Raw genomic sequence first — 17911 nt, 5'->3', positions numbered from 1 at the left:
TGATGTTTTATATGCTACCAAACACTGCATTTTAGCATTAAGCCATTCTTATTTAAGAAGTAGTTATTTGATAGCCAACAAACTGTGAAAAACATAAACACTGGTTTACATTCATTGTGTTATTGATTGGTACTTTGGATACTTGCTGTCATCAATTGATATCCGGAATACAATTTCCAATTTTTGTAGATGCCATACTCATCTCCACCTGCTAGCATACGATCAAATACCATATTACCCATGTGCTGATCGCATGTAGTACCATGCTGTGTATAATATAGATCTCTAACTGGAGCATGGTTGAGAAAGGGGATGAGAATGGGATTTCTCACAGTGTCCACTCTTGTTGTAGACTGGGATTCTAAATTAAAACAAATAAACTTTTCTTCTTCTGAAATGTAGGTGTTGGTCAGTATACTAGTTCCACGATAATATTATTGGTGAATTATGAAGGATTTCATATTTAAATGAACCTGCACTGATTTTGTTAGCCTATTATTTTATACACTGAGGCATTTATTTCAGTATAAAGTATACTGTAAGTAAACAAACTGTCTTGTGTATTTATTTATTTATGTATTTTTTTTTTTTTTTTTTTTTAGTGTAATCGCTGTATGCCTCTCTTCAATGACAAACCTTTCAATCGTGGAGACCAAGTACGAGCATATAACTGCAAGCCCTGTCAGTGCTATAACCATGCCACAAGGTGCCATTATAACAGCTCTCTGGACCCATTTCCCAACGAACACTTCAGAGGGGGAGGTGGAGTATGTGACAATTGCCAGCATAACACTACAGGTAATGGCTTCATTGAAAACATGGGACACTTGACACACAGATAAGGCACATTGTAAGGGAGTTGGGTTTTTATATATACAGTGTGTGTGTGTATATATATATATATATATATATATATATATATATATATATATATATTTATATATATGTATATCCTTCTAATTACGAAACTTTTTTACATAAATGTAATGAAAATACAATCGAAGCAGTGAAAAAACGGTGATACAAAACATCAAAAACATTATAAAATAAAGATATGCCATCTGGTGGTAGACCATGACTGCAATGCCCAAACATAAGTCACACAAACCACATAAACCATAAACAAAGTACCATAAACTGAACACACAAACACATTGTAATTAATATACTGGCGGAAATGGGCTTCCATACTTGTAAACACAATTACGGTATCAAAATAGATAATAATAGAAAGATAGCGCAAATAGCAAAGTCACAATCCACATACAATCTTTCAAAGAGAACAAGTTTAGTGCATGTCACATCACTGTACGTTTCAAAACAATCAATGTATGTAAAAATGACTGATAATTGAATTCCCAAGATATTACATTTACTATGGACTTTGACAGTAAATTACTATTTTACGACAAAAAAGATTAAAGCTGTCAGTTCAACAGTTGTCTAGCTTTACTTGTATATAAAGTCTGCCCTTCTCTCCTCCTGAGGTGTGAAATGGTCAATCACACGGTCATGCCAGCGGGGATTCTTCTCCAGTGCCTTCACGATTCCCTTCTCAATAGACAGAATCCCCAAGTTCTTTAGTCATTCTTATCCCATTGTGTTTCTGGTATAACTTTTTAGTCTTTTGAGACACGAGAAGCTGCTTTCCACACCAGCTGAAGTTGCACCTATTCTCATTACTAAAGAAATGAGCTTGTAAAGCTGGTGCATAGCTCTGTCAAGACTGTGATCTTTGTAGTACCGCAGCAGGTCTGCAATTTTTCCACTCTCGCCTTGCAGCTCCCTATCTGAGTAGAAAACTTGCAGCACTTTTAAGCGATCCATGTCAAAGAATCATCCATATACTCAGGGAATCGAATGCTTCATCTGGAAATTCCTTATGCACCGTTGCAAAATTGTCAGAATTTAGTAGGTCAAGGTGTCGCGTTTCCTCCATGCATGCAAACCGATTGCAAATCTGAAGTATTATATTATCCAAAATTACATTTTTTTTGGCCCAATAGCTATAGTTTCACCTCAGAATTGATGTGCTCCTATGATTTGGCGTGCTGTTTCACTGCAGGGTCCAAGTTTTTTAAATCAGCATATCCGTATTTTATCCATGTATGCGTAGAAGAAGAAATATTAAAAACACGGCCAACAATACAGGCGATTTGTAACAGTGCTGCCAGTAAGCCAATCTACTCTGTCATACCAATTACATTGAAATAAGATACTCTTTCCAGAATCTTCTTGTACTGCATTTGTTTAGGCCGAGGCCTACCTGCACCTTTTATGGAAACCTTCTCCATATACTCCAGCGTTCTAAATGGATCTACCACGTTCCCATTTCACTTTAAATAACAGTTTTCAATAACACTGTCTGGTATCAAAATACTGTATTTCACTACTGATTTCTTACACAAGTTCTGCAGTTGGGCGGGAATGTTGTCTGAGGCACCACTAGCTATCCCATGACTTTCACGCATGCTCAGCACAGCGTTCATTACATGACAGTACACCGGAGACACAGGAGAGGCTGGCCACCTCTGTGAAAAAAAAAGAATGTGATTCATCCAATAAAAACCTGTTTCTAGGGTCAGGTGACTGTTGGCAACTTGCATTAGAGTATACTGGAGATAACGAAAACCAACAGAGCCGTGTCTCTGCTTAACTGCATAGTATGAATTTAAGGTGTTGGTATAATCATCATCATCATCTCACTACTATATTATTATTATTATTATTATTATTATTATTATTATTATTATTATTATTATTATATAACTATCATGATGATGATGATGATTATGATATTTTTGGGGAGGAACCCTCCCTTGCCTCCTCTAAGGCGCCTTTTCTGAAGTACAGTAACTTCAAAATATAATTTTCACCCTGTGTATACTGCAACTTGCAAGACTGAGCAACTTTCAAATTATAATATTATGTATTTGCTTTGAATGGAATGAGGAAGGCTGTTCAGTCCCAGTATTTCAGATTCTCTACATAAGCTCAAGCAGTTAAAAGTCTGGTAAAGGCAGATTTATAGAAAATTATAATAACTAAATACTGGAGCAACATAACCAACACATTCAGAATGAATGTAAACACCATAAAACAGTCGGGGAAATGTAAAAAAAAAAAAAAAAAAACACAAAACAAAAACACTTAATGTCATTTAAAGCTTACTTTTTCATGTTTTGTTAAATCTGACCTGCTACTTGACTGCATATGAACTTGGATTTGTATAAACGTTAGCTATTTTGTATTAACATACCTAATATACATTTTTTAATTAACAGTAGTAATGCACATTTTGCTTCAACAAAAAAAGTTGTTGATGAAAATGGTATTGTGACAGGCATGCACGGTTCTCCATACAACGTGGATTTGCAGAAATGTGCCATTATTACATAGCAGATGGAATTTTAATGAAGTAAAACAAAACCTGTAACAGGTTCATTGTTTAATATGCTCAGCATCAGTAAAGTGGCAGGTAGAGATGAAAGGGGGCATTAAAATGGACATCCTGAAAATTAAAGTTCTCCCAGATCTCTCTGAGGAATACCACTTTTAATTTTGAATTATACTCTTATTATGATTGAATTTTAAGCAGTTAATATTGTACCTTTTCAATTGAAGGGAGAAACTGTGAATTGTGCAGGCATTTCTTTTTCCGAGAACTGGATGTTGCTCTTTCTGCAATCGATGTGTGCAACCCTTGTGACTGTTATGGAGCTGGTGTCATTAATGGCAGCCTGTTATGCAAAGAGGTAGGTGCTTATTCATTTTTCCTGCTTGCAAGTTGGTAAAGCTAGGCCTGTAGGTGACATTATTTGGACGTAAAATACAAAAATTGTGTAATGTTTATTTAGTATGTGTTTAGGACTGATTTGCTTGTGTTGCTTAATTTTAAAAATGTGTTACTAGAAATGTTGTTACAAAGGAGCATGGTTCCTTAACACATTTCTAACTATGTCTAATTCACATCAAGTAACCATTCATTAATGATACATTCAACACCTTTTCCTATTGTCTACCCTGTGTCGTGTTAACACGGTCCCTGTTCATGATGAATTAGGTTCAGGGTTCTGTGTGAATAATGTGGAATTTATGTTGATGAAATACAATGTCATTACTAAGTAGTTGCAAAGTAATTACATTGTTAACGGAACTTAAAATAACATGCTTCCAATTTGCTTATAGCATATTACATTTGCCAATGATTTTCTTTAGTCTTGCTATTCAAAACAATTGTATTTACTTACTGACAAATTGTTTACATTACTCTCTATCATATATTGTGAACACACGGATTGATGAATGTTTCAAGAACAAGGAAATCGATCCACTGACGTATTAATTGCAGCTTGGCAATTTAGAATGATATTTATCAAATTTATTATCAGAAACAAACAGGCAGTATCTAAAATTCTCTTTAATAATCTGGTTTCCAAGTGTACATCTCCATTACACATCCTTTCCATGACTACTTTGAAATCAATGATTCAAATGCAGATTCATTTCAATGGATAAATAGGTAAGGGAAATTGAAAATCAATTCTGTGATCAATCATATTAAATATTAGATAACAATTGTTTGCTTATCCAGGTTCTCTGCATTATTTCTATAACATTTTCTTTAATCATTATTCTTCCTTATACATTATAACCAATGTAATCATTTATGATCCTGTTTCTATTGTACCATCTACAAATTGCATTTCTCTTCATTTCCTTTGTTCTATGCACTGTATGTGCCTGTTTTTTTCTTTGTCAAATTATATGTTTTCTCACCAGATCTTTTATTTGCATTCCTTGAGTGGTTTTGTGTTTTTAATTTTTTTTCATTGTATAAGCTCTATCATGTTCATAGTACAATGGGTAATGATTTAATCCAAATCACATGGTGTTCCCTATCTCTTTTAGATTGGAGGGCAGTGTAAATGTAAGAGACATGTGTCTGGCAGACAGTGCAATCAGTGCCAGCATGGATTCTATAATCTACAACACTTGGACCCTGATGGCTGCAGTCCTTGTAACTGTAATACCTCAGGGACGCTGAATGGAGATATTACTTGTCACCAAAATTCAGGTCAATGCAAGTGCAAGACAAATGTTATCGGTAGGTAAAAATAAAGAGTTTGTGTTTTTTTATATGTTTCGCTGCTACAAAAAAACACCACAAAAAAACACAGAAACACAAAAAGCAAATATAATTTTGTATTAATGTAAACATCTCCACACCCACCTTCACCTAATTATTATTATTATTATTATTAATATTATCAGGGGTGAAATTCTGCCGGTACTCCATAACAGTACTTATTTTGAACGTTTCTCAAATGCGCTTTCATTCAGCACAGTTCATGCTGCTTGCATTTTGTTTCCTCACACAGCGTCTGTTTCTGTTAGCTGCTATTGGCCACCATTAACATCAGTATAATCACTGCATGTTGATTGACCGAGCTTTCATTCTGATCAGATTTCATTTTGACATGCGCCACAAATCTCTGCCCATTTTGCTTCGTGTCAGTGCTCATTCGTTGATCAACAAGAGAAGACCTTTGCAGTGCAACGTGAAAACAGCGGTGTGGAGTAATTATTATTATTATGAAGTAATAATTATTTTCTTTAGTGCGGCGGAGAAACTATCTGAATATTCGAACGACCATTGCTGCACATGCATTTGAAGGCAAAAATCCACGTCAGTGTTTGCCATAAATTACATAGTTGATAAATATTAGAAATGATTATCAGAATGCGTTTTGTCTTGCAATGATTTACCACATTGCCACAATTAGCGCAACATTTTCTAAAATGGCAAGTGATGTGTGGGACAGTAGGGATTAACATTAAAAAACCAGGATCAACAAAGTGCTGCTTCCGATTTGGTAAGTGAGTCAGAATCAGGATACAGGTGGAGGTGTGCTTCACGCTTTTCAAACACGGGCCCAACTTGCAAGGTACATGTTAAGCATAGCGATCAACGTTTTGTTTTCTTGTGATCCTAGTATTTTCTGTTATGAGGACTGTAATAAACGAAAACCAAAACATTGAGGTATTTTTTTCTTTGTACAATGCCCCCTTTCTAAAACATTTTGAAGAGTTGATTTAAGTTAAATGTGAGTTTTCACTTGTATGTACATCTAAAAAAAAATCAGAAGTAAACCACAAAATTATGTTACTTTATGAAAATGTGTCTTTTGCCACTTTGTTTCTTGTGCAGAAAACAATACCAGAGATAAAAAAAATAATAAAACAAAGTCTACTTTTATACTGTTTCTGCCTGAAAAAATACTTTTCTGGAATATTAATTAATTTACACAGAAACACAAGAGAAACGCATACAAAATAAATAAAAGAAACAGTGATATATGTTCTAATCCAAGGCTATTATTGTAGCATGGCCAGGTCCTGTTTTAGGTGAGTACCCAGGGTCTGGAAAGTATGGGGATGATTTCAGAGAATACTATGGAGATTAAAATGGCCAAGTACATCATTAGTCGTAGTAGTGCCTGTTACATAAAACATCTGAGGGGTATTTTAGCCCCTATTGTGCATTGTTTGACTTAGACCTTTTTGTATCATTTTTTCATAGCACAGTTCTTTTTTTTAAACCATTTTTTATAACATCGTCCCTTTTTTAAGGATATCTTGAAACAAAACCCTCTCTACAGCAGGTACTGCATAGTGTCATATTTCTTAATGTGTAATTTAAGGTTTAACTTAAGTGTTATATTACAGCACATGACTGAGTGATACAAGCAGAGGCTGTGTGGTCCAGTGGTTAAAGAAAAGGGCTTATAACCAAGAGGTCCCCGGTTCAAATCCCACCTCAGCCACTGACTCATTGTGTGACCCTGAGCAAATCACTTAACCTCCTTGTGCTCCGTCTTTCGGGTGAGACATAATTGTAAGTGACTCTGCAGCTGATGCATAGTTCACACACCCTAGTCTCTGTAAGTCGCCTTGGATAAAGGCGCCTGCTAAATAAACAAATATTAATAATAATACAAAGCTTTCAGCTTCCTTCTTTATGGTGAATTGGTTATAATTGATCAGTTATTTTTAAAGGCTTATTTTGTATTTATAAATGTATTGTGTACCAATTTGTATACATTTAAAAAGTATTTATTCATTGGCACTCCAATTGTCTCCATTTTTAATTGTTTACACCCAGCTGTGCATATGAGTACCTGCACTTTTTTGTTGAGAATTTCACCCCTGAATATTATTAATAACAGTATAATAACAAGGGCTTCTGGTGGCAAGATAAACGACGAGATGAAGGTTGAGTATCCATGTCACCAGAAGCCTGAGATACAATTACAGGCTTTTTATTGTATACTTTGGTGTACTTTATTTGTTATAATTAGTTGTAGCCGTTTACAACCTTGAAAATGTAGCACACATGACCATTTCTCTTCCCTTGTAAACATTCTTTTGTTTTTGTGAAGTCCGTTTGGTTACCGTAGTAAATTGAACTTTCATATTTGTGTTGCTTTAAATACCTGTCTGTGCTTCCCAGTATACTGCAGAGGGTGTGTATCTCAAATTCGTCTCCTTTTTGACGCCTCGCTGACAGGATAAATTTCAGCAGTATGTTGTCGAGTTGCTGTACTGGTATTTGATTAATTTTCCTGTTTTCGCTATTTTCTTCAAGGTATGGTACGCTTTTAGTAGCAGTATTTTCCTGATTTTCAATGAACACGTCTGTGTCTTCATCAGTAAAATTTTGAAATATGGTCGTCATTTGTATTAAACTGCCAGTTTGTGTGCTGTGGTAAAGTCAGTTGTACATAATAAGGCTGTAAACTCTAGGAGTTCTAATATAATCTATAGGGCTATACTACAGATAATAATAATAATAATAATAATAATAATAATAATAATAATAATAATACATTTAAAGACCTGAAATGAAGTGTGTGTGTGTGTGTGTGTATATATATATATATATATATATATATATATATATATATATATATATATATATATATATATATATATATATATATATATAATTTTTTTTTTTTTTTTTTTTTTTTTAATTTATTTATTTTAAGTAAATTACATGATTAAACTGTTCACCACCTAATACATTCCCAGCCAATCATTGCATTTTATATTAATTGCATTATTAGCTCCAGTAAAATTGATTTCTTCAGAGCTTTTCCATGTTTCCGAGGTCCTTTGTGATAAATCTGTTCCATTTCTTTTTTTTTTTTTGCCTGTGAACTGCTTCTTATGAAATGCAAACGAACCATTACTCTGAAGATCATGTATATTGCCATGGCTGGTTATCAAGGCCACATAATTTAAATTTTGTAATTCAATGCCAAGTTGATTATAACAAACTGCCCCTTTCTCTGTTATTTATCACATTATTATTATTTTTTTTTACAGGACTCGCTTTTTTGTTTGTTGCTCCCACAGGTATTTTCCAGAAATTAAATTTGATTATAGCAATTTATTACCTCCCAACATATTTGAGGGGAGCAGCGGTTTCATAAGGACAACATTTATCAAGTGCCTGAAATACACTGTATACATAATGCACTTTGAAATGTTGATGTATGGGAATATTACACAGGGAGCGTTACTGATAAAGTGAAGATTGCATTGTAGCAAAGCCCACGTCCCAGTCCATACATGTGGAATAAATAAAACATTTTTTTTTACAGAATTTAATTTACATAGCAGTTAACAGTAACCACTATTTGCATAGCTGACCCAGATTACAGATAATATCACCTTACTTTAAACACTATTAACTGGCTTTGAAAAACAAGATGTTTATAGTTGTGTCTTTAAATAACCAAATATATATATATATAATATATATATATATATATATATATATATATATATATATATATATATATATATATATATATATATATATATATATATATTTAGCAATGCAATCATAATCCATATGATGGTTAATTTCATTAACCTGTGTTCGTTAGAAGATTATTTTTATTAATTTTAAAAAAAGGGGCTAGGGGCGTATTAAATTGATTGCTGTTGTTCAGCTGGTCTTGATAGTAAAGCCCATTGGGTGTAATCCACCTCTGGAAGAGGGATCACTAAGGAGAGGCTAACACCACCCATCCTTGTTTGGAAGAGAAAGGTGTTTAAACTTTCCTATTGCATTTCTCTCACAAAGAGTGTGCAAGGCAAGGATAAAGAATAATTGAATATATTTACCAGGCTCTTTACCAAATCAGTTTTAATATATTTCAAGTGTCAATAGTATACACACATAACTTCACAACAATCAATCTCAGTTTATTTTACTCAAGAAGACCCTCTTTTCACCTGATGTCTTGCAAATGAATAAGAAAGGAGGAGGTCGATATGCAAATTAGCCATGCAGAGAGTTCTTGTGCTGTTTTCGCAGACAGCTCGGGAAAATGTGGTTTCCATGCACAGAGAACAGGAACATGAGAGAATCTCACCTGGAAATCCATGGTTGTCAGTTGACATCTTGTTTGAGTGAAACTCTAAAGCACAGTGTTAAGATCATGTAATAAGCTGTGATTTGTAAATGCCTCGTGCCTGGTTGTTTAATAATATGTTTTACTTCTACTGACACCTTCCACGTATGCTCCCAAGACTGTATTGGGAACAGTGTATGTTTCCATGTGAAAATGGGTGTGTATTACCCGTGTATTACGTCATGATCACGAGTAAATGAGATTTACTCTATCCCTCTATGTGGCCGTTATTTTCAACCACAAACTTGATCCTTTTGAGCTGTTCTCCCAAAGTGGATGTGCATTGTCACGTGCAAATAACCACACATGCAAACTCCCCCATTGTCAAACGTTTTGGCTGGTGCCTTCCTCAGTGCACTGTTCCTAAAGTTGTTACCGGTAAGTGTCAACATTCAAGCTTATAATAACAATAATGATACTATTATGAATACTAATAATACTATGGAATATAGGTTTATTTTTTCATAACAGGCATGCATTATTTAATTAAATAAGTAACACAGGAAAGTGTTGATTTCAGTAAAACAATCCACATAACGAGTGCAGTTTGGCATGAGAATTCTGGATTAATACAACACTAATTCACAGAGAAGGAAATACAAGACTCCCATTGCATAACATTTTGAGCCATGCTTGGTTTTACAAGCTGAGTCTAAAGTCACACCTCAGCTTTTGAAAAGTCAGAGAGATCACAGGCTCAGATAAGATGGTGAAATTTCCATCTCTGAATTCAACACTTTGGGGTGATTTCACAGACCCAGATTAACACAAATCTTGTACTACTTTATTTAAGGTAGCATAAAGTCATCCAAGATAAGTGCTAATCTGGATGATTCAAACCTTTGCCTTGAGTTGTTTATGCTTATTAATTATTTTAATTACTGTATTCAAAACAATAATTGACTGACATTAAATAGATAAATTAATATTAGGAGTTGGCTAATATGGATTGTTTAACTGTGGTTTCTTTTACAAATCCTCATTGTACTTTAGTCTGTTGGATAACCCACCTTTTTGAATGAATGAGACAAAAGAATTGTGTCGTAAAACATAAAAATGTTGTTGCAGTCTTAACCAGAAATGTTATTTAATTAATGTTGCTCGTGGTGGTGTTGCAAGATATTTGCATGAAACAAATCTAATTGTCTGTGAGATGTAATTGTACAGTGTTCTGTAATTCTGAAGCATACAAGTTTGCTTAGTGTATGAATAGTTGAAATCACAATATGATTAATACCAACCTTGAATTTATTTTAGTAATAATATTATTCATTTGCTCTGATAAATGGTATGTATTTGGGTTACTCTATTAGGCAGGTACCTCCTGGTATATAAAGTATCAGTGACCTATAATGTTAAACTAAATAATTAACATTATAGCTATAAATATGAGATTATATATATATTATTTTCCTTATGTATGTTTTTCCGAAAGACATACAGTATTGCATGCCATTTTTTTTAGAAATAAGTTGAAATGATCAATGATTGTATTTATATTAAAAAATACATACATTTCCTCAGCTAGATATTTACTTATGCATAGAGGTTGACTGTAAAAAAAAAAAAAAAAAAGGTTGCATCCAAATGCTGATGAATTGTAGAAAAATAATTAAATCTTACACCGTTAACACATTTTTGTAATGAAGTTAAAAATGATGATGCCAAAAACATATTAGTACCTATAAATCCATGAAAGTAGGCCTTTCAAATTCAATAGAAAGGAGGTGGAATGTGCAGTAAATGCCAAACGTATGAAGTTCCCTGTACTTGTTAACACTAAATGTGGTGCCCTCTAGGCATTGCTCAGTAACATTAGCAATAGATTACCTGTCAGGAATATGTATGGCAAATTCAAATAAGTGCTGCGCATATTTTTAAAACTTGATATGATATGAATCCATGTAGACCTGTTTTAATAGTTCAAAATGAACCATAATTCTTTTCAACCTTACAGTAATTTTTACATTTTGCTGCCTTTATTGTGCTTTTTATTTATTTATTTTTCTTAGTGAAATTAAATGTTATGCCTGAGGTGAGTCATCAATCAAGGACTTGCCTTCTATGGAAATGTATTTTATTCATGCTCAATATATATATATATATATATATATATATATATATATATATATATATATATATATATATATATATTAGCTCAAAGAGCCAGCTGCCCAGCGTTTCGATATGTTGTACATATCTTTCTCAAGGGAGCCTGTGTTTGAATCAAAGCATTGGAGGTATTTATAGGTTTTTGACGGCATGACAACTACTTGTTATTGTTTATATATATATATACAGTGCCTTGCAAAAGTATTCAGACCCCTGACCAATTCTCTCATATTACTGAATTACAAATGGTACATTGAAATTTCGTTGTTTGATATTTTATTTTAAAACACTGAAACTCAAAATCAATTATTGTAAGGTGACATTGGTTTTATGTTGGGAAATATTTTTAAGAAAAATAAAAAACTGGAATATCTTGCTTGCATAAGTATTCAACCCCTGTGCTGTGGAAGCTACCAGTTTACACCGATGAAAGAAATTGCCCTAACGAGGACACAATTACCTTACCATTGGCCTCCACCTGTGAACCATTAAAGTTGTTGTCATATTTTCTGAATAAAAATCCCACTGTTGAAGGATCATTGGTCAGGCTGTGAATCTGAAGGAAAATGAAGAACAAAGAGCATTCTACAGAAGTTAGTGATAAAGTAATACAAATGCATAGATTAGGGAAAGGGTACAAAATAATATCCAAGTGTTTGGATATCCCAGTGAGCACAGTTGGATCAATAATCAGGAAGTGGAAGCTGCATCACACCACCCAGGCACTGCCAAGAAAAGGCTGTCCCTCAAAACTCAGCGCTCAAACAAGGAGACTTGTGAGAGAAGCCACAGAGAGGCCAACAATCACTTTGAAGGAGCTACAGAGTTCAGTGGCTGGGAGTGGAGTAATGGTGCACCAGTCAACCATATCAAGAGCTCTGCATAACACTGGCCTGTATGGGAGGGTGGCAAGAAAGAAGCTGTTACTCAAAAAGTACCATCTGAAAGCACGTCTGGGAGTTTGCCAGAAAGCATGAGAGTGACCCAGCTGCGATGTGGGAAAAGGTTTTGTGGTCAGATGAGACCAAAATAGAGCTTTTTGGCCAAAACTCAAAGCGCTATGTGTTGCGCAAACCTAACACTGCCCATGCCTCAAGACACACCATCCCTACAGTGAAGTATGGTGGTGGCAGCATCATGCTGTGGGGATGCTTCTCATCAGCAGGGACTGGGCATCTTGTTAAAATTGAAGGAAGAATGGATGGAGCAAAATGCAGGGAAATACTGCAAGAGAACCTGCTTCAGTCCGCTAAAAAACTGAAGCTTGGGAGGAAATTCACCTTTCAGCAAGACAATGATCTCAAGCACAAGGCCAAAGCAACATTAGAGTGGCTCAAGAACAAAAAGGTGAATGTCCTACAGTGGCCCAGTCAAAGTCCTGATCTCAATCCCATTGAGAATCTGTGGCACTATTTGAAAATTGCGCTCCACAAGCGTCGTCCAACCAACCTGGACAACCTGGAGCAAATCTGCCAAGAAGAATGGGCCAAAATCACTCCGACACTGTGTGCAAAGCTGGTACATACTTAACCCAAAAGACTTAAAGCTGTTACTGCAGCGTAAGGTGGCTCTACCAAATATTAATGTGTGGGGGTTGAATACTTATGCAAGCAAGATATTTCAGTTTTTTATTTTTCTTAAAAATATTTCCCAAGATAAAACCAATGTCACCTTACAATAATTGATTTTGAGTTTCAGTGGTTTAAAATAAAATATCAAACAGAACAAAATTTCAATGTACCATTTGTAATTCAGTAATATGAGAATTGGTCAGGGGCCTGAATATTTTTGCAAGGCACTGTGTGTATATATTATATATATATATATATATATATATATATAATATATATATATATATATATATATATTGACTGTAGAGGAGGGCTATAGTTGAAAATTATTGACCCGAGGGAAGACTATTGTTACCAAAAGGGGGCTATGATGCCCGAAGCCGCAGGCTGAGTCTGCAGTACATATTTAATATATGAATCAGTCAAGAAAATAAGTGAGGCAAGGTTGGATAGTAAATACGACTTCATATATTTTGTTTAAATGTAGCTGATACAGCATACGTAAATAAATAAATAACAGAAATAAGTAACAGAAAATGTTTTTGAAGTTCGTACCGTATAGTTAGAAAAAAGTTTTTCTCCGTCTCCATCTGCTTTTCTGACTGCTGTATAATCCAATTAATATCCGGCCCATCATATTTGTTTACATAGTCGAGTTGAATTTGTTTGAATTTCAGTGACAGTGACGTTTTAATCACCAGTTTTAATTGATTTGGTAATATATTTAATGTTTCAGTATAAGGTACTACGACTACGACAACTACTGTTATGACTACTACAACAATACTAATAATATAAAGAGTGCTCCATTGTTATTTCACATATTGATTATTCATGAGTTCAGTTTAGCTGTGACAGTAAGTTGTACTTCACTAATTCACATATTTTCTGTGAGACACATAGCAAAGTAACATTCACTGTACATTTACAATTAGAAATCTTAAACATTTTAGCCACCTTGGCAATTTATCTCATAAGCTGAAACTAAGCAAGGTTTGACCTGGTAAATACATATATTAAAGCAAGATCCAGTTTAATGTATGAAGATTAACAATTTCCAAACTGCAGACCTGGTCCACTACATACATATATTGACCTATAGGAAAGATAACCACTGAAAAAAGCAGCCCAATAAACTGAATTAATATATTTCCATTTGTATTTTTTTAGTACAAGACACTGGAACTTGTTTTTAATGACTTATCCTAGGTTAGACATTATTTAAAGTTGCTTTGTACTTAAAGAGTTAAAGACAATTGGAGATGAACTGTGATGATATCTATTGTGTTTTGGTTAGTCCCAATATTTTCCAGGTACATTGTACTGTAGTAGGTTTTAGCACAGTGCTTTGCTTCTCCACAATTGCATCTATAATTTACCGACACTTAACTGGATAGATCAGTTTATTGCAATAGGTTGAACGGGTACTGTATGTCTGTTTATTTTATGTGCCATGTCAAATTGTGTGGCTTCTAAGTAATATGGTTCGCCAGAGGTTGAACCATTCTGGCTCATTACTATGACTCAAATCAAACAAACTCAGATTAACTCTGCCACTTACTTTCCCGTTCTCTTTTAGGACTTACTTGTGACCGCTGCAATTTCGGCTTTAAATTCCTGAGCAGCACCAACCCGGATGGATGTGAACCTTGCAGGTGTAACAGAAACAGCTCCCTACACCAGTTCTGTCACCCGTTCACTGGCCAGTGTGAATGCAGAGAGAGAGTTGGTGGACTCCTGTGTGATACCTGCAGGGAAACCTTCTATGGACTGAGCTCTAGTGGCAGCTGCTGGCCATGTGATTGCAACCTTGCTGGGACTGTTCCTGGCACTGTGTGCGATGCCTGGACAGGCCAATGTTTCTGTAAACCTAATGCTGGTGGACGGCGCTGTGATACATGTTTGGATGGGTACCATAGTCTACATCACAGCAACTCCCTAGGCTGTCTGTATTGTAGCTGTGACACGGCGGGAACAGTAAATGGCTCCACTGTGTGTGACAAGTCAACTGGCCAGTGTCCATGTAAAACCAGTGCTAGGGAGCTGCAGTGCAACCGGTGTGCCCCTCATTCCTATAATCTCACTTTCTCTAACCATCAAGGCTGCCAGCTATGTGACTGTGATCACACAGGCACAGTGGTAGGGACCGTGTGTGACCAGATTAGTGGGCAGTGTGTCTGCTTGCCCACTCGACAAGGGAGGAGCTGCAATCTTTGCAAATCAGGTAAGTCGTAATATATACTGAATTTTCAATTAAAGCATTTGTTTCTAGAATAACAATGCACTACTGAAATGCATTAAGGTGCAGCTGCAGCACACCTGAAATAAAATAATAAGAACAAAAGCCTGACCATAGCCTTTTCATAAAACAAACAAACAAATAAAAAAAACAGGAAATAGTGCTACTCGAAATTGGCAAAGTTAACAAAGAATCCTCCCCAGTGCTTATGTATTTAAATTATGACTTAACCTGGCCTTAATTGATGAATGGATAATCCAAATGTAACTTTATACTGTATTTTGCAGCTCAGTCAGGGACTAAGAAGAAACTTAGACACAGTTAGACGAGAAGTGTCTTCGTAGCACAAAACACAATTGCGACATTTATTGTCGAAATGTTTCACTGAATATTTTATAGTGTTTAAAGCTGTAGATCCTTCCATGTGGAAGCATTAAAAACTATTTCAGTGTACAGGCTCTCAAACCTAATTCAACTTCTAAAAGGAAAGAAAGTGTATTCATCTTTGATATGACACACTGGAGTGCTGACTAGAGGTTTTCTTCTAGCATAGCATTCCCTAGATGAATGATGTTACAGGTAGCATCTACTGGCACACTGGCATACTAACTTATTTATGTGCTCATACTCAGGACGGTTTTCTTAAGTGCTTATGTTGGTGAGTGAAATTCCAGGATGTCTGATTTCCTTGGGTAGTAGTACCGGTAAGATAAGACATATTTTATGCTGTCATCGAGGCTCTGCAAAATATTTAAGAAATCATACATATCCGAGGGATATTGGTTGCATTCTTTTGTTGGTTTTCCACATGTATCCAAGGTGGTGAAATCTTTAAATCCCCTCCAACCCCCAATAGACTACACAGTGAGTGAAAATGCACTTTTATTTAACCTGCATAAACGTAAGTCCAAAAAGATATTGAGTAGTTTTAAGCAGAAACTTTTTTCTACTGATAAATTCCTTCTGTGACTTAATAAATAAAATGCTCAGACATAGGCGCCTAACCCATGGCGCAGAAAGGGCATGTGTCCCCCAAAATTTGAATATGGTATTCAGAGAATGGGCCACATTTATAAACAATCTCAATAAATTCTCTCAACACTAACATATTGGTTTGACCCAAGGTCTGCACCGTGACTAACATTAGCTGACAAAAAACGTTAAGTGAATATGAACTCGGCAGGTGGTCAGGAGAGACAATATATTAATACTGAAATATAGGAATATATTTTTTATTACTGGCTAAACTATCTTAAGGAAGAGAGTATCAGACCATGAATCAACTGTTTCAACCAATTATCATTGCCATGTGGGGCTGGCATTTAGTGTTTCAACCTATTAGCACCAAGCAGTGCCCTGCGACGGAGAACTCTTACTTTCTGAAAATCTTGTAACAGCTGGTTTCGCTGTGATAACTGAGCTCAGCAATGTCTGATGACAAAACATGAAAAACATTCTCTGTAGCACCCAACACTACATTTAAAGCAAAGCCGAGCAAGGAATATTTGAACTGTTAACATACATACTGTATGTCAGTATATCTATCAATAAACAAGCCATATTATAACATGTTGTACATGTTATTGTTTGTGTTTATTTAGCACTTCCCTTTAATAAACTCCATGTTGGAATTATAGGTACTGTTTAGCAATGTGCAGATGTGCCACTGGAACTGGTTCTGCCATTTGGTACTACTTGTGTTTGTACGTAATAAATGGTCAGTTGGTAAATAGTCTACATTTTATGCTGCACCTGCCTAATTTTGTGGGTTTACTATTACAAAAACAGTAACTTGAAAAAAGATTGAACAGTAAAAAGTTGGTTTCCCAGAACTTCTTAGCAAAAACAAAAAAATGTCCTCGCTCCACTTAGCAGTTCTTTACTTTTGTCCCCCCGTCCCCACCACACACTTTTAAACAAAGTTAGGTGCCCATGCTCAAAGACAATTCCATTCTTACTCTGCTATTTTTTGTAATAATTTAAAAAAAAAGTATTTTAGCTGCTCGTCTTTTTATCTTTATTAAATTTGTTAACCACGGTAGTCCAACTAATACTGCTGTGTCTCTCATTCAATGAAACCCCAGATGGGCTCCCTTTTTAGAAATCTGGGATATAGCTTGGGAATTTCCTTTCCTTAGAGAAGTTCAACAATATGAATTCACTCTTTAATCTTGAGGTTTCACATCATACTCTGACAAGAAACCTGAGACAAACAGTTTCAAGAAGAACACAGACATATCCAGTGAACCAACAATTGTGGAAAAGCAACAGTATCCTAGAAATAAAGCAACTGCACACTCTTAACTCTTACAGCAGTGAGGGGTTGGTTTGATCAACCTATACCCCGGGATCATGGGATAACCTTGAATATGAGGTTGATGTAATCCAGGGTGATTTCCACCTGTTGTAAAATGCTAAAAACAATCCAGGTGGCTTATCACTGTGAGGTAAAGGTTGATCAAATCACCCCCTCAATAAACAATGTTTAAGAGAAAATAAAA

The 17911-nt window shown here is 35.2% G+C and overlaps 1 protein-coding gene across 1 annotated transcript in view; it reads left to right on the top strand.

Moving 5' to 3' along the window:
* The window catches only part of ush2a (Usher syndrome 2A (autosomal recessive, mild)), a 387586-nt gene that overhangs the window by 58036 nt on the left and 311639 nt on the right, over window positions 1-17911 (top strand). Inside the window, exons 9-12 of the mRNA XM_034017082.3 lie at window positions 603-798; window positions 3625-3755; window positions 4912-5107; window positions 14751-15395. Coding sequence (XP_033872973.3) covers window positions 603-798; window positions 3625-3755; window positions 4912-5107; window positions 14751-15395 — 1168 coding nt within the window. The remainder of the gene's footprint in view (window positions 1-602; window positions 799-3624; window positions 3756-4911; window positions 5108-14750; window positions 15396-17911) is intronic.

Source organism: Acipenser ruthenus, chromosome 6 (genome assembly GCF_902713425.1).
Source record: "Acipenser ruthenus chromosome 6, fAciRut3.2 maternal haplotype, whole genome shotgun sequence".
Classification (NCBI taxonomy): Eukaryota; Metazoa; Chordata; class Actinopteri; order Acipenseriformes; family Acipenseridae; genus Acipenser; species Acipenser ruthenus.
The sequence above is the reverse complement of the archived record's forward strand: the minus strand, read 5'-3'. Positions and strand labels throughout refer to the sequence as shown.